The sequence below is a fragment of the Nannospalax galili genome, unplaced genomic scaffold (genome assembly GCF_000622305.1).
Source record: "Nannospalax galili isolate Female #2095 unplaced genomic scaffold, S.galili_v1.0 scaffold459, whole genome shotgun sequence".
Classification (NCBI taxonomy): Eukaryota; Metazoa; Chordata; class Mammalia; order Rodentia; family Spalacidae; genus Nannospalax; species Nannospalax galili.
This window is the reverse complement of record NW_008344211.1, coordinates 992,566-1,013,773: the sequence shown is the minus strand read 5'-3', so window position 1 is coordinate 1,013,773 and position 21,208 is coordinate 992,566. Positions and strand designations below refer to the sequence as shown.

At 56.4% G+C, this 21,208-nt stretch overlaps 1 protein-coding gene across 1 annotated transcript in view; it reads left to right on the top strand.

The window, feature by feature from the left end:
- Zfpm1 (zinc finger protein, FOG family member 1) overlaps positions 1-21,208 on the top strand; it is a 60,932-nt gene that overhangs the window by 25,355 nt on the left and 14,369 nt on the right. Inside the window, exons 3-4 of the mRNA XM_029567128.1 lie at positions 1,102-1,251; positions 19,740-19,870. Coding sequence (XP_029422988.1) covers positions 1,102-1,251; positions 19,740-19,870 — 281 coding nt within the window. The remainder of the gene's footprint in view (positions 1-1,101; positions 1,252-19,739; positions 19,871-21,208) is intronic.

Below are 21,208 nucleotides of genomic sequence, written 5' to 3'. Positions count from 1 at the left end.
TTCCTCAGCAATAGCCCTGAGGGGGGCGGGGGTCAGGAGGGCCAGCCAGAATGGAACCCAGGCCCTGGATCCCATCACCCTCAGCTGTCCCAGGGACACCTGCTCCAGGAGTGAGGTGGCAGGGGCCAGACCAGCCTCTGGTCAGGCCCAATTCATTGTTCCTGTTTTCTTTACTGTCCCTAGCACAGAATGCGGAGGGATGCAGCCGGGGCTTTCTCCAGCCACCTCTTAGCCTCAGTTTCCACCAGGTGGCCATGAGGAGAGCAGGTGCAGAGCTCAAAGTAGCCACCTTATCGCCTTCACCATCAGTGCTACCATCGGGAGCTGGGCTAATGCAGCCGGTGGCCGAGCTGCCAAAGGGCAAGTGGCTGGCCCTCCTGGACTTTGACCCCATAGCTTTCCGGGGAGCCGGCCCTTTATCTGATTGGGGAGCTGGGGCTGCCGGGGGCGGGTGGGGCGGGGAAGGAGCTGGGACAAACAGCCAGGGCTGCACCTGGCACCAGCAGCCGTGATAACACGGCGATGGGCGCGATAATGTGTGAGCGTATCTGACGCTCAGGCGGGTCCAGCGCGGCTCCCTCACAGTGGCTGGAGCTCAGATGCCAGCCACTTTGATTTATAGCCAAAAATAATAGGACTTTTATACCGTGGGATTGATTTATTTGATGTTAATCACGGCCCTTATCGCGGTATTAATAATCTGCCGAGCCCATGACGTCACCAGGGGGCTTTACAGGAGCGCATCGATCGGGGGCGCGCTGGTTATCTGGCCCTACGGGAAGACAAACATGCCCTTTGGGCTGGAATTGGGTGCCGGGCTGATGGAGGGACCCAGCTGCCACAGACACCAGCGAGCTAGAGGCTGCAAGCCCGGGTGCGCCTGGTGGGCACCAGGCTGGTGACAGACAGAGCTGAGGAGCAGTCGTTACCGTTGTGATCAGCAGGAGCTGTGAGGTTAAGATCAAGAGGAAGCCTAGCGTTTTAGATTAGCCAGGAGGGCAGGTGACTGTGGGCCCTCCTCCCCCACACTGGCCTCAGTTTCTGTCCTGGTAACAGAGAATCTAGCTCAGCAGGGCTGTGACAGCGTTTTCTTCTCTGCAGATGTGACTCCGCCCCCAGCACCAGCACCCCCTGTGTCTCCAGGAGGTCCCAAGGATATGGACCCGCAGGAGTTGAAGATGAGGCCCCAGGAGGAGGAGAAAGAGGAAGAGGAGGAGGAGGCAGCAGTGGCCAGCCCCTGGAGTGGGCCAGGTAACTAGGCAGACCAGCCCAGGCTGCATCCCCAGGGTAGCCCTGTTCCAGCCTCTTAGGCCAGCTGGGAGCCAGGCCACCCAAGGATCTTGAGTCCTTGGAGACCATTGATGCCTAGGTCTGTGCAGCTGGCCCAGGCCAAGTGGCCTGAGTTGGTCTTTAAGGTCGCCCAGAGCCTGTGGTGCAGAGAGAAAGCATTCCCAGGGTTCCTGGGAAGTAGGGTCTGCTGTGACTGGCAGTGAAGAGTGAGAAGTGATGACAGGGACAGGTGCCTAGAGAGGCATCTAGAGCACATGTTGAGAGCTGCTGGCCTGAGGCCTTCCCAGCAGCAGATAGGTTGGCATTCTAAGCTGGCCAGTGCCCAGGAAAGGCTCAGGCATATGTGGGAAGGAGAGGACCTGAGGTTGACATCAACCCCAAAACTTGTACCGCCGTTGGTCACATCATGCTATGCTGGGACTTGCAGCTTGGGGTCTGGACCTCACAGATCCCCAAACATGGCAGTCCTCTAGCTGCCTCTTGGCCAGGCTAAGTCCAGTTCCACCTGTAAGCTTAGGAAAGGCCAGGCAGACAGGTGATGCCTTCTCGTCTAATGAATAGATTCTGAAGCCCAGGATCACAGGGCGGCCTTCAGTGTTTTTCAGAGCTCTTACTGAAGGCAGAGGGGTAAGAGATTCATGGTCCTCAGTGAAGGAGGGGTGGGACGGAGACTGAGCATGTGGGTGGGCAACACATGTGTGCATATAGTTTTTGAGCGCCAGCTGTGTACAAACATGCAGGTATATCACAGCCAGGCTCCTGTCCATGGAGAGAAGGCACATGTCAAAGGCACTTTGCCTTTGCTGAGGGGTCAGGGAAGGCTTTGTCAGGGCAGAGGGGCCCCTGTTCTTCCTCTGGAGACTCTGGAAACCAAGATGGAAAGGGTAGAGAAGTGCTCTTTGACTGGCCATGTGGATGTTTTATGGGATTCTAAGGCATCAGAAGAGTTGCAGGGGTTGATTGGCGATGTCTGCCACAGAGGAATGTGGGTGACAGGTGTGCCTGAGGCCCCTGTCATCCAACACACCCTGTGTGCACAGTGGAACAACGGACTGAGGGTGAAAAGGAAGGACTGGCCTAGGTGGCCACAGCCAGAATGGGGACCCCCAATACACTCTGAGTCCACTCTGCGGCTTCTCTCACCCACCAGGTTGTGGGGTCACCTGGTAAGGCAATACTGGGTGCCTGGTAGTTAGTGATCCTGGGGGCTGCCACCCCCAGTACATCAGATATTGGCACACCTCCCAGGGCCCCAGATGACCTGGCAGAAATGTAGAGAAAGGATGTTGGATCCTCCTAGAGTTCTGGTTGGATGTTGGGTGCTGATCCAGAGTTCTAGCTCAGTTGAGGCCAGTTTCCTCAGATCTCACTACGAGGCAGGAGTAACTGCAGGTCATCACATACCTCCTGGGTGATCCTCCTCCCTTTCCACCCACATCAGTGTTTAGAGCCTTGTGTTCAGACTGCCCAGCTTCTAACCTGCCCTATGCTGACTCAGTCTCCCCAGCTAAAACGGTATCAAGAAAGATGGCCAGAGCACCAGCTCAGCCCCAGGAGTCTTTGTGGTCCCTGCCCCATGTCCACCAGCTTAGAATGGACACTGCCTGCAGGAAGGGACCCTGTGTGTCTGCGGACCTCAATGGCCACTGGGCAAGCAGGATTCATGCATGGTCCTTATGCCAGCCCCATGGAGCAGCACAGTAGCAAGCCATACTCCAGTATAGAGCCAGGAAGGAACATGTCTGGATCATTGACTCGGAACCATGTCTTGCTGTAGAGATCCAGCTGCCAGCTTTTCAACATCAGCATTGAACATCACCCAGTGTCCCCATCCACATAAGTGTGACCATCTTCATTTTTCAAATGGAGAAGCAAGACCCTTGTGGCTTGCAGCCTGCCTTGCCCCCTAGTGAGAGCCATGCCCCAGGATGGCCGCGGTTTGGGGTCAATGTGCATGCCCAACTTTCTGAGCTATTTGCATCCTCAGAGGCTGGGCGACTCTCTATCAGCTCCCACAGATAGGAATTTCTATGTAGTGGGCAGCGATGGGTTGATAAGTGGCCACTGGCCAACCGCCATGGTGGCCATTGCCTATCAGCCCCCATACAGGCCATGCTTATCGCCTGGTGGGGAAGCTGCTGGGGAGGCCCAGGGGGCTCTTATCTCTGGGGCCGCCCAAGCCTGTGATGGGGCTGCAGGGTTAAGGCCTGAAAACAGTGCCCAGTCTGGTGATACGCCCAGGGCCACCTTTGCTTTGCTGGATGCCCTGACTCTTCCTGACCTCTGGCCTGTAGTCCCCATCCAGCAAGTCCTACCACCCACCCTACCTGGGAGGCACCTTCCACCCTTCCTCTCTGGAGAGAAGGTATGGGGTTGATTTGGATTCCAAGTCTCGCTCTGGCTTTCTGGTTCAGGAAAGAGGCTGGGCCTAAGACTGTTCCCATCTGCCCTGCCTGAGACGAGGCTGTCACTGGTCCCTTCACAGAACCAAGAGTCCAGGGCTGGGACCTCAGGAGGTCCTCTGCCCACAGTGGACACCATCTGCCGATGTGCTCCAAGCTTGTGAGTGTCTGGGGCCACCCCTACCCATCAGACCCCTCTCTAGGTAGACAGGACTTATGCAGGCCCCAGAAGGTGGCAGGCACAGAGTCTGGCCTCAGCACTTTTTCTTAGCAAGTATGCACGAGTGAGGCAGCTCATTTTTTGGTGGTCTAGGCCTAGAGCAGGTGATAATGAAGACCCCCAGGAAGGGGTGAAGAGATGGCTCAGTGATTAAAGCGCTTGCCATGCAAGTGTGAGGGCTGGAATTTCACATAAATGCCAAGCAGGCCTAGCGGCCCGCCTGCCAGTCCAGCCTTGGAGGGCAGAAACGGGTTGTCCCTGAAGCAGGCTCGGGACAAAGCTAGCTCATCAGTGAGCTCCGATGATCCACGAGCACCGATGATCAGCGAGCTCCAATGGAAAGACTCTGCCTCAGTGAACAGGGTAAGAGAGCAATCAAGCATATTCCCAACATCAACTTTGGGCTCCACATACAAATGCACACACATGCATGTACACCCTTACATGTGTACTCACACACATGCAAAAAAAAAAGACTTCCATACACATATATACCACACACACATGAAGAAAAAGAAAAAGGACACCCCCCCATGAAGTCCTCATATGGTCCCAGGTAGCGGGGGGAGGTCTCCCAGATCCCATCCTCCCAGGGACACCCAGGAGCCCCTGATTGCTGCAGACACAAGTATGATCTTGCCTGCTCAAGAGCTTTATAAACACTAGGTGCAGTTGCCAGGATGTGTGAATGGCCATCACACTGCCCCGAGCTAATGATCAGCTCCTGCTTGTACCTAGTGACTCTAACACTCCACAGCCTGGGCAGTGCTCAGTGGAGTTTGTGTCCATTGTCAAGAGTGAGTCCTTCATCCTGTCAGCTGCTGACCACTCTGTTCTCTAGTGCTGCTGCTTTTAACAGGAGCAGAGTTGCTCTGAAAGGCAGGAGCCCAACTTTGCTGATCCTCCATGGGCAGGCTGCTGACCTCTGGACCTCTGTTTCCTCTTCTGTGAAATGGAGATGGGGAGAGTTGTGGCTCTCCGGCTTATCACCCATTGGGCAGCCTGGTTTCCCTGACATGGAGGTACAAGCAGGTTTAGAACTCCCCTCCAGCAGTTGAGCACACACAGAGTTTGTACCTAAGCAACCTGACCAGCAGGACAAAGACTCCTTGCTCTGATGACTGCACACTGACCATAGTCCAGCTGTGCAGTGACCCCACAGTGTAATCGCAGCATCTTCTTCTGGACAGTGGGGATGGTGTAGCCCTGCCTGAATTAGAAGCCCAGGGAAGATGTCAGGAGAGCGCCCTCAGAGAATGTGATAAATGTCCACCAGAGCTTCGGGGTGCCCAAAACAGGCTGGACCTGCTCCTGGCGCTCAGAACAAACCAGGGAGCATGCTGTAAGATAAGAGCCATCAGATGGACCTTCTAAGACACTCTGTCCTGCTGTATGAAAGGCCTATGGACACCAGGGAGGAAAGCAAGCCATGCGGAGGTCCAGAGGACCTGGAATCTAAGCAGTCCATAGGTCAAGAGGGAGTGAGGTTAGATGAGCTGTGGTCTAGGGCCCTATGGATTTGGGCCTGAGCCCGACAGGTGAGGGAGGCCAGGAGGGATTCAAAAGAAAAGCTTATAAGCCCCTGAGGCACCGGTATATAGGGTACCCAGAGCTCTGGAGAGTTAGTTGTGCACAGGGCTCAGGGCTGCCCTTTGCCAGGCCCCAGCCTTGACTTTGCTCTCAGGTCTCAGCCTGAATTCTAATTTATGAAGAGAAGGCTGGGGAGGAGGAGAGCCCAAGTTGTTATCTTTGAAAGGACCTTGGTTTCTTGAGTGATGGCTGTTTAGAATCTCGCTATACAGATGTCTGGAAACTAGGACCTGTAATCCTGCACAGCTTTCTTGACTATGGGATGTAAGTACATACCTCCAGTGCCTGGTCTCCTCAGTATCCACCTCCCTCATCGCCTTTCCTTAAAGTCAGGAGGAAGAGGTGGCCTATAGACACAAAAGCCCAGAAAGGATGCAGCAAATTCCATCCCACACTCACCTGCCCCGGGCCCCTGACAAGATCATGAGCACAAGGTTGAAGGAAGAGCTAAAGTAAACAGACCCATGGACTCCTGTCAGCAGGGCAGCAGATGTAGAGTCCTCTCCCTCAGGAGCCCTCCAGGGTCAGACTATGCAAGGGAAGCTACTGACCACCCCGACTTCCACAAGACTGCACAGAACTGGGGGATCTAGGACACAGAGGGACCACGACCTGTCAGGTCCCCAAAGGCTTCCTACCATCAGTATGCCATCCACATGACGCCTGGCTAATATGGCCCACTTATACCAGCAGAGTGGTAGTCTGTGGTGGGTCTCCCTCCAGCCCCCTCTGAGGGTCTTTCTGGGAGAAGAGTGTAGGTACTAGGGTGGGAGGGCAGACCAAGACCACTGTGAGGTACGCTGTGCTGGGAAGTGGATGGGGAAACTCAGGGAGTTCTACCAACTCTGTTCATGTGAGGTGAGCAGCAGCCAGGGTTACTACCGCCTGAGGTGAGGGCCAGGAACTACCCAGGCTCCAGTGATGCTTCTCTCCCTGTGAGGGTCTTGGGCCTGGAACTCACTCCGGTCACCACTGTCTGAGAACAGGATCCAGGGACAAACCCTGGAGTCAAGACAGACAGGGTAGGGAAGGGAAGACAACCCGGGGAAACTCGGGAAGGCTACACTGAGCACACCGGCTCTGTGTGGACTTGCCACCTGACCCATGGCCACTCCTTTGGCTATCCCCAGGCTGGGTTGAGTTCTCTGTTCTAGAACTCCCTGGAGGTATAGGGAGGCAGCTGGAGAGCCACCTGAGCCCCCAAAGGTTTACTGTCCTGAGTTGCCCTGAGTGCATGTGAGAATGCTCAGAGGGCAAGGTGGACAGCCCCTGTCTAGCCTTCTGGAAGGATCTATACAGAGGAATAGGCCAGCAGGGACAAGGGCCAGGGACAGAGAGGCGTGAGCACACACGCCGTGGGGGTTGGGCAGCTTCTCCATGCAGAGCCAATGTGCTGGGAGTATTCTGAGGATATGGAAAACCCTGGAAAGACGTATGGAAGAGAACACTGGGTGGGTGTCAGGCATCCCTGGTGGGCAGCACCCTGTATTGAGCTCCACCAGAGAAGGAGGTGGCTGTAGACTTCTTTCTGGAGCACACAGTCCTCCGAGGGGTTCACCTATAGCCACACGCCAGACAGAGTAGGACAGGAAAGGGAAGCCTAAGCATTCCTACAGCTGAGCCCAAGGTGCTCCCCTGACCCCACAGTCCCAGCCTGGGCAGCCCAGCTGTACACTAAGGCGTAGTGCCAGGCTGCTGAGCTAGGGCAGGATGTGGAAGGAAGAAAGGACAGAGAGGACTGTGTGCCTTCCATCTGGGAGCCTCGTGGGGCCTGGAGCCCTTTCCTGGACTGAGTAAGCCAATCAGCCCATCCCAGCTCCTGGAGGCAGGGCCAGGAAAGCTGGCCATGTACCAAGCCAGTGAGTCCCTGGGCAGTGCCAGTCAGCAAAGAGGATGCCCAAGTGTCAAGGTCAAGTGAGAGAAGAGCAGGCACTGAAGAAGAACCCAGTCCCAACTCTGCTGATGCCTAAAAGGCAAATTAGGGTGGAGTGAGGAGTTCAGCAAGGAGCTGGCATATGTACAGGTCCTGAGGGTTTGGGGTATAGCGTGGGGAGCCTCAAGGCAGGGGTGAGCATGGGGAAGAGGCAGGGCAGGGCACAGATGGATGAAGTTTTGGGCTCTGAGCCATGGACCTTGAGAATGGCCCTTGCTGTCTTGTCTTATGGTGCTGGGGATGGATCCCCAACCCTTGCACATACTACGCAAGCACTCTACTACCTCTGAGCTACACCCAAGCCAAAATTCTTGGCTGCAGAGTAAAGATCTGAGAGACATTGGGAGGCGTTTGGTCAGCCGCCTGGGTGAACAGGTCAGGGTTAGAGCATCCCAGGGGCATAGGGTTGAGGCAGCTGCCGCTAGAGCCACAGGAGGCATCTGTAAGCCATTTCCTGCTGGAGGCCCTAACCCGATCCCCCACCCAGGGTACTGGGGAAGCAGGAGGCTGGGACCCCTCCCTCCTGTGGAGCAGGGACTGGTTATCTGGACTGTGTCCGGCTGACTAATCTCACAGGCCTGGGTTTCTGTGTGAACCTCAAGGCTTGTTATCGGGTGGCGGGCGGCTGAGGCAGGACGGCCTGTCCTGATGGACAGCCTGGGAGATGGGCTGATAGCTGGCCACGCTCCCCTCCCTGCAACCGGCTAGCATGTGTGGGTGGGAAAAATCATTTCAGCTATTTTGTGTTATCACGGGGCCTGGTGTGGCGGGCGATAGGCCTATTTGTCTTAGATTAGCCAGCGGGGGAGGGGGCGCTGGCAGATGACAGGGGTCACTCTGGGGTCAGCTTTAGAGACCAGCCCAGCAGTTAGGAGCCCCTTTAGAGAGTCATGTTCTTCTGAGACCTCCGGGCTGACACCTATCCCCCTACCCCACCCCAAAACCTTGCTGTTAAGCAATCTGAGGCTGGGAGATGGGCGGGAGGCCTGAGGAGGTTGTGTCCCCTTGGCCAGGCACATGCTTCCTGGATAGTCAGTCACTGAGCACCAACTGTGGCAGGCACCCTCAGGTGCTGGGAAGACATGGAGATGGCCCTGGAGTGTACTGTGGGCACAAAGAACAGGGCAGAAGGACCTCATCTACAGCCCTGGAGTGGGAGGGACTGTCGCTATGCGTGCTAGCATAGGCTGGGCCCCGGAGCATGAGCATAAAGACATACCACCCCCATATCCAAGGCTAGAGACAATTCTAGATAGTGTCGTGGGGCTGCCTGAGACAACATGGAAGTGAAAACCTAAGTGAGGGTTGGACCATCGGCCACCCGGGAACAGTGTGCCAGGGCAGAGGGCACAGCAAAAGGCCTGAGCTGAGTATGCCCAGCTGGATCTGAATGTAGTGCAAGGAGAAGGGGCTCAGAGCTGAGGGGACCCCATCCAAAGGGGGCCTGTGGTCACAGGCAACATTGTCTTGGAAATGGGGTTCAAAGGTTATAGCCTTGGATCAGCCCGGGCCATGGGAGGCTGGCTGATAGATAGACACCTGGCTGCCTGCTGCCCCAGACCCTGGAGGTACTGCCCTGCCCACATGAATGCTGCCTCCTGGACTAGCTCTGGCTCAGACTCCACCTGCACAACTGTTCCTGGGCCTTGGAACCCAGACACTGCAGGAGGAAGGGGCCTCTGGCTATTAAAACTATGCAGGTGTCCCATCTAACTGCCTCTCCCCTGTCCCCTCCCCTGGAGTTCACTCCTATTCCTTCCTTGCGTCTCATTTTCTGAGTGTCTGGTACACACTGGCCCGTGTGACAGATCATAGCGCAGCAGCTGAAATGGCAGCCAGTTACCAAGGGACAGAGCATGGTTGAAAAATGGGGGCAGGGCCAATGGCTGACCTCTAGGGCCCAGGATTCTCACAGAAATCCAGGCTGGGCCCAAAGCACAGCTGGTCCAGCATCATCAGTAATGGGGGACCAACAGTGCCAAGCAGGTATACTTCAGGGGCAGATCCCACCGGCTCCTGTGCGGGTGATGGCTGGGCACAGAACCCAGAAAAGACTTCAGCAGAGAGGAGAGCATGCTGTCCAGGCAGGCTGACAGGAAGTACAGTGATGCCCCATTACAGATGTGGAAACGGACTGGCAAGCAAGGTGGGCATTTCCCAGCTCTAGGAAGTCTGAGTAGGCACCAGTCCTTAGGCCTGCATCCTGGGAGCATCCTCCATACAGGCCCAGTCAGAAGGGTTCTCAGTAGACACTATAGGCAGAGGCAAGTAGAAACAGAACGCCCAGTGGAGAGTGCAAGTGGAGCCCAAAGGGGGCCCAAGGCTGGCCGCCTGCCAAGTGTGGCCTGCTGACCTCAGCCCCTCCTGGAGCCACTGTCTGTGGCCAGGACAGGCTATCTCGGTGGAGGCGCTAATCAAGCCACTTCCTTCTCCGCCCTCCCACCCTACTTCCTGCCCAGCTAGCATCCCCCAGAGCGGGCCCAGACATCAGCCAGGCAGGTCCCAGCCTCAACTGGAGAACCTCCCCCACTGCCTTCCAGCAGTTCCCCTCCTGTCCCCTCCCAGGCCTGGCTGAATGGCCTCTTCAGAATGATGGCCGTTCAGTCGGTGGTCCCTGGAGTGTGTACGGTGGAGGACAACTGCTGTTTCTGGCGCTGTGTTTGGTGGTGTCACCCGAGTGGTCACTGCTGATGCTCTGAGCCTCCTCACTGTTACCATCCTCAGCCCTGTCACTGGCTTGCTGGCCCCAGGCACTGTGACCACCATGGGGACAAGAGTCTCTTCTCTCACTGTAGACCTGGTTTCGTCATGACCCACCCTAAGCCTGGCTGTAATGAGAGTTGATGGAAGAGCTTCCGGGGGACCTTGGGTCCTTGCTTCAATTCGCTAGTCTTAACTGTAGCTGCGAGTGCTCTGTCCAGAAACCTGCCCTCCTCTGTGGGACACAGACAGGCCAGACCAGGGGACTGGGGCAGGGCAAGGTAGCCGGAGGGGTGTGAGCAGGTCCACAAGTCCTGGGCATGGGGCTGTGCTGGGGTCCAAGGCACAGAAAGGTGACCCGTCAGTACTTCCGTCTCCTCTGAACAGGTGTACAGATGGCACCGCTTTGGTGAGGGACGTATTCCTTCCCCTCCCCTGGTCTGACCTTGCCCCAGGAGGGTAACTGAGGCAACTCTGCTTAGTTGTGGGCAGCACTGCCCTTGTGTGTGTGTGGCATTTGTCACAGGTCAGCCCCTGTGCAAACTGACACCCAGTGTTCCCAACTGATGCCAGACTTGTCCAGACCCAATGCAGGAGCTGAGCGGCTACCCCACCCACTCCCTGCCAGCTCTGTGACATATGGCTGTGCTGAGAGGTGCCCCTTCCCCATGGCCACGGTGGCTCCCTATTTATTTATTTATTACCCTTCTATCTCTATGTGTAACTTTTGATTTCCTCGCCGAGTTTTTCCATTACGGAGGCGGTGGACGCAGCCGATAAGATCGGTCCCCAGAGATGGGACAAAGGGGCTGCCGTCGGCTGGAGGGCTGGTCATATCCTGCACGCAAGGGCCCAGCGCGGCCTGAGATGAGGAGAGATGCTATCGAGACTTATTGTGTCTCATGGGGGCCCTGCCCGCCCAGCCCTGCCCCCTAGCTGGGCCATCTGGGTCCCCTGAAGTCGCCATAGGTCTTCAATCCACTGAGCCTCAGTGTCCCCCATCTGACTAATGCTGCTGGGTGCAGTATGGCCCACTGACCCTGGCCTACCTCAGCTCTGTGCAGCCCAAGCAGGAACTTGCTGGGCCCTGGGGATTTATCCAGAAAGATCATGAGTGTGGATTGTAGGGCAGTCAGGACAGTCATCACAGTGAAGCCAGAGGGCATTTTTCACGCCTAAGAAATTTCTAGAAGAGGGAAGAAATAATTTTGAGAGCTGCAGACTTCATAGGGATGCTGTGGTTCCTGAGCCAAGTGGGCCTCCTGAGCCTAGCGGGCCTCCTGAGCCTAGTGGACCTGACCACAGATCTACCAGGACTTATACGGAGCTGCCAAGCTGCCCTCAGCCTTCCATCCCCACCTTTGGCTAGTTCTACCAAATTCTCCCCACACCCAGGCCTTCCCTGAAGGCTCAGGTCAGGCTAGATCATGGGGTGACACACACATGGAGGGCACTTGACAGGTGTAGAAGGTGGTAAGACTGCCAGCAGGAAGGTGGGACTGGACAAGTGCCCCAGGGGAGTGGGCCATAGGCTCCACTGCACAGCCAGGCAGGGGTTGCGATTCCAGGGCCAGTAAGGAGTCCTAAGGGCCCCTGAGCAGAGGTACAGCAGGAGACACGTGGATCAGGCACAGGACCAGCCCCTTCTGTCCTCTTCCCCCCCCACACACTCCTGACTGTTGCCCCTGGCTCCTGCCCATGCCCTGTCATCCTCTTCTCTTTCCCCACCAGGGAGTTTAAGGAAGGACAAAGCCAGGTCAGAGACTTGAGTTTGAACTCCTAATCTCTTGCTCTGACACTTGCTCCCCGACTCTGTGAAGGAGTTGACAGAGGCCGCAAAGGCAGAGGCTACTGCAGGCAGCTAATAAGTCCCTAAGCCACCTTGTCTCCCAACGCCCAAGGTTGGGACCCAGCTAGAGCCTTGGGCCCTTGGGAGTCCTGTAGCTGAGACCTTAGTCTCCTCACATACCTCTTTCCTGGGGGACTAGTGGGTCTGTGGGCACAGGGTCAGCAGATACTTGGGCCTTGAAGGGTCAACATGTCCCCAGTGGTGGCTGTCCTGACATGCTGGCTTCCTCCCCAGCACCTGCTTCAGTGTCAGCTCTTGAGCCCAAGACATGGGTGCCTGCAGTCAGGACAGACAGCTGTCACTCCAGGTAGAGCAGAGGCAAGAGAGCACCCCACCTTTCACCCTTAGCAACATTAGCCACTTCCCAGCCCCTCACTTGCGCACACACACACACACACACACACACACACACACACACACACACAAACACCCTCCTGACCATGTAGACCAGAGACAGTGGCCCCACAGGGCAATGGACTGGGTATGTGGGATGAGCTGGGTCCAGGTTGAAGCTAGGCTCTGGTCCAGGACCAGGGTACCTGAACCATCACAAACATGCAGGAAGAGGGTGGGGAAATAGCCCACGGCCACACTGTAGGCTGGCACAGCTCTTAGAAAGCAGGGACCCTGAACTGGTGGGATTCCTTCTAACCCCTTCCAAGGCGGAAGACACTGAGCTCTTGGAGGAGCCTAGCAAGGCCACATATCTGAGCTTCAAAGCAGCCTGGAAGCCGTGACTCTCAGTCTCCTCAGGGCTATGGGGTGATGCCGTAGGGTAGACAGGAGAGTGCCCCTTGAATGGGCCTGGCACACAGGCCCCTCAGGGATCCAGAGAGAGAGGCACCACTGCTGCCTGGGCTCTCTCTTCCTGCTGGTCTAAGCTGCTTCCGCTGTGCCCCAAAGAGACAGAGGTAGTATCCCTCCCCAGATTCAGATTCAGCAGGGGTGACTGGAGCTCGAGCCCTAGCTCTGTGCCATCACAGGGGCCCAGGAAGAGCCAGTTACACTGGGTCCCCACTGCCCACTTGGGCACTATCCAGAAGGAAAGCATCCCTTCCTCCATCTCAACCCCACAAACGCATCTTCTATGAGAGCCAGCCCTTCCCCAGGACCAGCTCAGGTACCCCAGGTGGTGAGAGGCTCCCACAGAGGAGGGAGAACCCCACCCTGTGTAACCTGTTCTTCCCCAGTGGACCTAGCGCTGCCATTAGCAAGGGCCAGGGTTCAGCTGATAAAGGCTGGTTGTAGCTCCATGTCAAAAAATCAATACTGCCAGCACAGATCCAGAGACTAGAGAGGGGCCAAGGGCCAGCTGGAAGGGGTGGGGCTGCAGCACCCCAGGCCAGTCTTCTGACCCTCAGTCACCAGTGTTTTGGGCTCCAGGCCCTAGGCCAAGCTGACCCTCCTGACACCGCCCCACCACCTTTGTAAACAGGCAGCTTGAGGCTGGCTTTTCCCTCCCCTGGGCCACCAGAGTGGCACCTGGACCTGAGGAGGAGGCTAGATGGGTGGGGAAGCTCCCAGGGGTGGGAAACAGAAGCAGCAGTGCCCTCCTGTCCCCGGGACCAGCTGTCCCTTCTCCCAGGGCCCAGGACACGTGTTGCCTGGGGTGTCCCTGAAGGCTGGCAATCTAGGGAGCTAGACACCTGCTTCCTCCACAAGGAAAAGCCACTAAGAACAGTGAGGTGGGTAGGGGACTGGAGTACACAGAGGCCAGGAGTGTAGCATGAGGCTTCCTAGGGCCCTGACACAGCACCACGTGGACAGGCCCAACCTAACCTGTGCTGGGCAGTGTGCCCAGCACCTACGTGGCCCAGGACCATCATTTGCTACCTCACAGCCCTCTCTTGTCAGCTCCCAGGAGTGTTACCTGCCCGCTAGCTCTACCTCAGCACAGGGCTGTACTGATGGAGCATGTATAGAGCAGAACCCAGCAGGGTTGGCAGGAGCCACAGAGGCCCTCAGAAGGACAAGCTGCCGGTTTGACACCCTTGATGACCGCAGGACTGCCATGTACAGGAAACAGGAGGGCCACACTGGGCAGTGAGCAGCAGGGCCTTCTTCCAGGGTCAGAGGCACCAGGAACACTGTTTCCCCCTCAGTGAAGTGAGATTGTGCACCGCACATTGGCAATCTGAAACGAAAGCCGTTGGCTGGGGCCTCACAGAGGTGGATGTGTGCAGCACAGCACCCTCCTGGGCTTGGGCGTGTCACATCCCTGCAGGAACCCAGCCTTGTGGTGGCTTCCAGCCTCCCAGCCCAGCAGAAATGCCAAATGGTGCAGGAGACTAACAGAGCCAGCCAATCCCCATCTTCCTACTCATCCATGGCTAGCAGCTCCAGGCCCTCCACAGGGATCAGGACCTCCTCTTCACAAAGGGCAGGGCAGAGACCCTCCCACCTTCCATCAAGCTCATCCAAACCCTGGGTGCCTCTGCTTCTAAAAGTGACACTCAAGCACCGGTGTCCGTGGCTCCCGTTGCTCTTGGCTGATCTGTCTGGTGCCTTCATCTCTCTCCACAGAATGCCCAACACAGTCCTTCCATCTTAGCTGTGATTATGGATGGCCATAGGCCGGAGACTCCTTACCCAGTTCCATGCAAATGAGCATTGGGGTCCTGCTGGGCTTTCAGGATTGTTTCTGTCCCTGTCACTACTAAGACTGCGATCTGTGTGGAGGGAAAGGCTTGTGAGGGACCAAAGCACACAGATGCCTGACAGGGGCAGGGGTCTGAATGGGTGAGCCGGCAGTATCTGAACTGAGGTCAGAGGAGCCAACTGGGCTCTCCCACGCCACTTACGGGCCATATGACCTCAGAAAAGCCCCTTGGCCTCTCCGAGCTCACTGTCACTGCCTCCCATCCTATCCCAAAAACCTTAGCAGGCAGGGAGTCTGAGCCCAAGAAGGCCTGTCTGATGGCGTTGGGGCTTCAGCAGCAGAGCGAGGGCAGGAATAACTACAGGCTTTTTTCTGCATCCAGATTTGGTGTTCCATGTAGCTTGATCTGTATTTCTGGTCCCTTGCCCCTCCTCAATCTGCTGTGTGACCTTTCAGGAGTCCCCTGCCCTCTCTGGGCTGTGGTTTCAGTGGGAGCAGATGTCCCTCAGGGCCACACAGTTTGGCTGCCCTGTTCTGTGCCCACACTCACAGAATTTTCTAGACTCAGCCAGCCTGGAACTACCCTCCCCTCCCCTCCCCCCCCCACAAAGCCTTTTTCTTCCCTTTACTGTGACTTTTATCAAAAGCAAACAGGGTGATCCCTGTGATAGGGCCGCTCCCCAGCCGCCCTGTGGGAGCCGCAGGGCGGGTTGGCGGGAACGATGGACTGATTAGATAAGTGGGTGGTGGTGGTGAGCTGGTGGGCACCCACATACCAACCACAGAGCCCACAGGGCACAGTGGGGGCTGTGGGTGATTGTGTTTGGTGCTCCCGAGGCCCTGACCTTTGGCACACAGGGTCTGGCCCCTTTACAGTGAAGGAGCCCCCTGGCTGACTGCTATACACCCTAGCTTCCTGTCCTTAGAGTGGCAGGCCAGCAGCTGAAATCATTACTTAAGTGGGGAAACTGAGGCCTGGGGTGGTAGGACAGGGGCAGCATGTGCATCTCCCATCAGAAGGGCACTCCAAAGTCAGAGCTTAAGAGTGGCCACCCTTGGGGGACTGGAGAGATGGCTCAGTGGCTAAAAGCACTTACTGCTCTTGCAGAGGACCTGGATTGAGCACCCAGCACCTACATGGCAGGAAACAGCCGTCTGTAACTCCAGTTCCAAGTGATCCAACGCCTTCTTCTGGTCTACACAAACATTTCACACACATGATCCACTTACATACAAGCAGGCAAAACACTCATACATATAAAATAATTTTTAAAAAAAAAACAGCGGCCGTACTTGGAGAACTGGAGAAGTTATGGCAGGAAACAGCCGTCTGTAACTCCAGTTCCAAGTGATCCAACGCCTTCTTCTGGTCTACACAAACATTTCACACACATGATCCACTTACATACAAGCAGGCAAAACACTCATACATATAAAATAATTTTTAAAAAAAAAACAGCGGCCGTACTTGGAGAACTGGAGAAGAGAAGTCATAGCTCTTCCAGAGGACCCGAGTTGGGTTCTTGGCACCCACATCAAGTGGCTCACAACCACCTGTAATTCCAGCTCCAGGGCTTTGGGGCCACCTTTTGACCAATCTCAGCAACATAGCAAACATACCTCCGTAGCCTCAGCCACAGGCTCACTGTGGTCATGTGACTACCCTTCTACAACTGAGTAAAAGATGCTCCAGCAGAATGTGCCCATGGCCACTAGGGCTATGACAGGACTGGCCTTGGTCTGTTGATCTGAACCCCAGTTCTGCCACCCAGGCACCCTAGTTGTGACGAGATCCCACACCTGCCTCATTCCCCAGGGGATGTCCTGAGGGCGGCACACAGGTGACAGTTCAGACAGATAAGCACGCAGAGATTCACATTGGGTTCCTTGAAGGTGCTTCAGGGATGGAACTAAATCCCAGCACGTTTGCTCTGGAGTTATGTGTGCAGAGCTGTTTGCCTGAAGAAATTAGCCCTTGACCCAGTGCTGGGCCTGCAGTGACACCTGGTCCTTGTCAGGGTCCACCAGGGAGCATGAGGGAACTGAGGCCAGAGCCACAAGACAGCCCCAGAATAAGCCAGTGGCTCTTTCCAACCCTATCTGTCAAAAGGGTGCTGAGGCTGTATGTCAGGGCTCTGATGCAAATCCCACATGTCCACTGTGCACACTTAGGCTGGTTACTGACCCTCTCTTAGCCAAGTCAGGAGGAATCCCTGCAAGTCAGGCCCAGTGCTGAGCTAAGGCACAGAAGATGGGGCCAGAGTTCATGTTAGGATTGCAAGTTTGGGGAGACAAAAGGCACTGTCCCTGTTCTCCAGCTGAGGGAACAGGTGGCCAGGGACTGGCCCAGGCTGGAAGCCCACCATGACAGTACCATATAGGAGCTACCTGTGCCCATGGGGCCATCTGGACATTGTCTTGTTCTAGAGCCCCTGGGGCAGAGGCTATGGGTCCCCATCCCTGCCCCAGATACCCTCGGGGCTCTGTGACAGTGAGCATGAGCCACTGAGTCAAGAGACTGGCTTACTGTGCCACATCCAGCCTGGGTTTCCTGTCACCTGGAACTGAATGTCCCCATAGCCATTGCTGTCCGGCCTCCCAACTTTTCCAGAAAACCAGTTGTCTTTCTGCCCCTAGCCCCAAGCTCTGGGCTGTCTTTTGCTCTCATCTTCGAGTGGGAGCTTGGGAAGAGCAGGCAGCTTCCCCGAACCCTACTTTCTGGTGCTGTTTCTCTTCCTGCTGGGAGTGGATCTCTGTTGGTCAAACTGCTTTGACCATGAGAGTTTGGGGTGGGAACCAGGAGCAGGAACTAGGTTCTCTGAACAATGACTGTTGACTATCATGAAGGCTGCTGCAACAGTTGCACAGGCCATGCCTTGACCTCCACAGCATTGCATGACACGGGTGTACTCACATACATGCAGGCAATATACTCATACACATAAAGATAATAAATTTTAAAAATTAAAAAAGGCACTAGGGTGAGCTGAGGCTAAGATCCACTGTCCTTGCCTTACCTGTCCAAGCAGCATGTGGCTTGGCCCCTCCAGTCAAGAGACAACCTCAGAGTGGGTGACTTAGACCCTGGACCAGGGAGGTGTGTTTCCATGGTGACTGTTGTACAGTCCCCACCTCTTCCAGGCCTCCCCAAACCCCAGAGCCCTGAATGGTAGTGCTGCCCCACTGGAGGAGGGATCACAAACTTTATCAGCTACCAGCCCTCTCTGGTGGTACATGATACACAGGGGGATTGAGCGGCCTGCCTTGGGAAATGCCAGCCACACTCTTATCTGGGAGACTGGGCTGTGGCCGCGAGCTCCGATTAGGGTGCGGGGCCGTTTGCCTGTGGGTGCACTAGGGGGTGGCACTGGCTCTGCCTCCTTTCCCTGGGGCCTGGAGGCAAGTTGGAGTCCAGAGCTGCCTAAAAGGACCTGACTGCCACAGGTGGCATGGATGGGCGTGGCTGTGGGACTACCCACGCCATGCCGTGCCCTCAGGGCAACCTGGGCCAGCTGCCTTCCCATGTTGTGTCCCAGTCTGTGAGGACACAGCCTCAGATGAAGGTGTCCCTGTAATGGGGGAACTACTAATAGGGGCCAGGCCTGCCCAGCCCCATTCCTTAAGGAATGTCTAGAACACTGAATAGAAGGCATGTGGGCGAGGTGTAGCGATTTAGCTGTCTTTCAGGGTTCAAGTACACCCTGGAGAGCCTCAGGATTAGGATTCTCTGTACCATCCCTGACTCCTGAGTGGGATGCTGGGTAGCCTCTGTGGCTGATGGCTGGATAGGTGAGCACCCGACTCCCGGGAGAACTCTCGCCCTCCCTCCATTTCTGCCCTTAGGACTATCCAGTGGGGACCAGAGACATAGGCACCAAAGACAGGGGAGGGTGTTAGCTCACTGCAGGACAGCAGGGGGCACTCTGGAGTCAGTGCCAGGTTTGGATCCTGACACCTGCTACCAGCAAGAGGGCCACATAGGGCCTTGGGTTTCCAGCTGAATAACAGTAAACTTAGGAGCAGGTATTTCTGTGTCCACCTTAGGGCAGCGCTACTCAAACCTTGTCCCTGTTCCTGTTGATGGCACCAGTGTCCGTCCTGGTGTCAGCTTTGGGCCATGCCCTGTGAGGCAAGGGCAAAGGAAACCTGTTGGGACAACCCCAAGCCAGTACCATGTGTTGGGTGGGCTACAGAGGACTGGTTGCTTTTGTGACATCAGAGCCTACCTCCGGCCCCTCAGCCCCTCTCCCGCTCCCAGTCTGATAAAGGGGCACGGGCCTCCAGTCCTGGTCCACTGCCATCTTATCAGCCCCAGGGAAGACAAAGGCCCAGTTACAGCTCTCCACGGGGCCTCCTGGCGTATTTACACCTTATCTCCGCCATTAGCTGGCTGGTTATCTGATGATCGAGCCCATTAAGGCCACAGCCTGCCCGATGGGGTTCCAGGAAGTGGGGCCGCCACAGCTCTCCGGCCAGGGGATGAGGCCAGGCCACGTGAGGCCTCTGTGGGCTGGCAGTCTGAGCAGCAGGCGGGGCAGAGGGTGCGTGGGCCCGGGAAGTACCACCTTTGAGGGACTGGCCACCCTCCCACCTGCTGCCCTTCAAAGAAACGCAGGCTCAAGCAAGGCAAGTGGTAGGCCTGTGTGTCTACATGTCCCATAGCTAACATCAGTTAGCACAACCAAGGGCCTCCCCGTCCCAGCCTGGAGGCCAGCAGCCTCACCCAGTGTTCTGCAGGCCAAGCTCCACCAGTACAAGGCTGCAGCCTCTGTCTTCCCATGTGTCTTTCTTAAGGACACTTTATTTGGAACGACCTGCCAATCCAAGGTGATCTTGTCTCAAGATCTTTAACTTAGTCACACCTGCAGACCTTTTCTCACATGCCAGGGCCATTCAAGGTTGCAGGTGACTATCTCATGAGGGGCTACCATGCAGCCCAGCACACAAGTTCCCACATGTGGTGCGTGGCACTCACAGATCCTGCAGATCTTGACCAAGCCACACGGAACTTCAGGCACCTCCCCATGGTGTTTCCACAGCCCACCGTGTCCTTGCAAAGGGCAAATGCGTGGCCCTAGGACCCAGTCAGGGCTGCAGGAGGGAAGCGGGCTGTGAGTCACCAAGCAGCCACCTCACCCCACCCTGTTTCCCCTCAGAGGAGCTGGAGCTGTCGCAGGATGGGCAGAGGTGTGTGCGGGCCCGACTGAGCCTCACTGAGGGCCTGTCCTGGGGCCCATTCCATGGGAGCATCCAAACCAGAACCTCATCCCCTGAGCAGGCAGAACCGGTAAGGAGCCAGCCCACTGCAAGCCCTCTGTCTTTCCTGGAAGGCGGGGCAGAGCACTTCGGTGGATCCAGAGGACCAAGGGCGGGAGGGAGGCATCACCCGGGAGGCCTCTGGAGGAGTGACACGTTCTTTGGAGACACCAGAGAGGCTTCATGGATGAAGGGGGTGGAGCCGAGCAGAGAAGGGGCAGGGGTCCAAGGGCAGCAAGCATCAAGAAACAGAGTGCTGGACTGGGATGGAAAGGTGGGCAGGGCTGGGCAGCTGCTTCCCAGGTGCAGGGAGGCTGCTACAGAGGTAAGGCTTCAGTTTCTGACACAGAAACAGGTGCTGGGGTGGGTGTGACTTCCCGGCACTGGCTCATCTTGCCGTCACGGCAGGCAGCCCTGCCTGTGCGGTCTTCCTAAGGTAGCCTCCTTCCCGCCTCATAACCACACTGCCGTTTGTCTTGGACTTGCTTCTGAGGCCACTTATGGCAAATGGGTCTGGCTTCCTTCTGCCAGGCTGTGTGGGTTCCTCTTGAAATCATTTCAGTTGGAAAAGGGTACTGGGGCACAGCAACCTAGTAGCCACAAGCACGGGGCAGCCACGTGGGCAAGAGATGAGCAGGGATTACAGGGGCTTTCATAGTGTCCAGAGACACCTGACAGAGAAGACCCAAGTAGCCCAGCAGTACCCAGGCTGGTCCTCTCAGGCCCAGAATGAGGCATCCCTCTGCAAGATCTCCATGGTGTGGGCTCTCTGTGTTTCTTGTCACGGTGTTCAGGTATGATTTGGTCTAGGACATGCACTGACTGGCCAATGCCACATGCTGTTGATTGTCATGGTCTGAGGGCTCATGGCCACCGAAGTGAGGACAGTACTGTGGGCTGCACGTCTTAGTATCTGGAGGGCAGAACACTGCACACACACACACAGAGCCAGGATGCTGCACGCATACCCCTCAGCCTCTGAAACAGCCCAGGAACACAGACTAACAGTGTCTTCAGGCAGGTCCCTCACATAGACCTTGGGCCCCGGGACTCACAGCCCCCTACTGTGTTGGCCATGTAGTGACTCAGAATTTCGGTGCTGGGGTGGAGCTTCTCATGCAGGAAGAGGCTCCCTGGGTTCTAATAGGCTGTCTCCAAGGTCCCTGGGTTGGACACTCACCGTTCAGCCACAGAGACAGCTACTTACTGCGTTCCAGGCAGACCCTTTCCTGCTCTGTGCCGTTTCCTCGGCTTTGAGACCATGGGCAGGTCACATGGAACCCAGAAGCTTCCTTTAGAACTAGGTCTGCAAAGGAGAGGAAGGCCAGGCTGTGCTCTGTGCAGGGGAGTCAGTACCCATCTGCTGGCA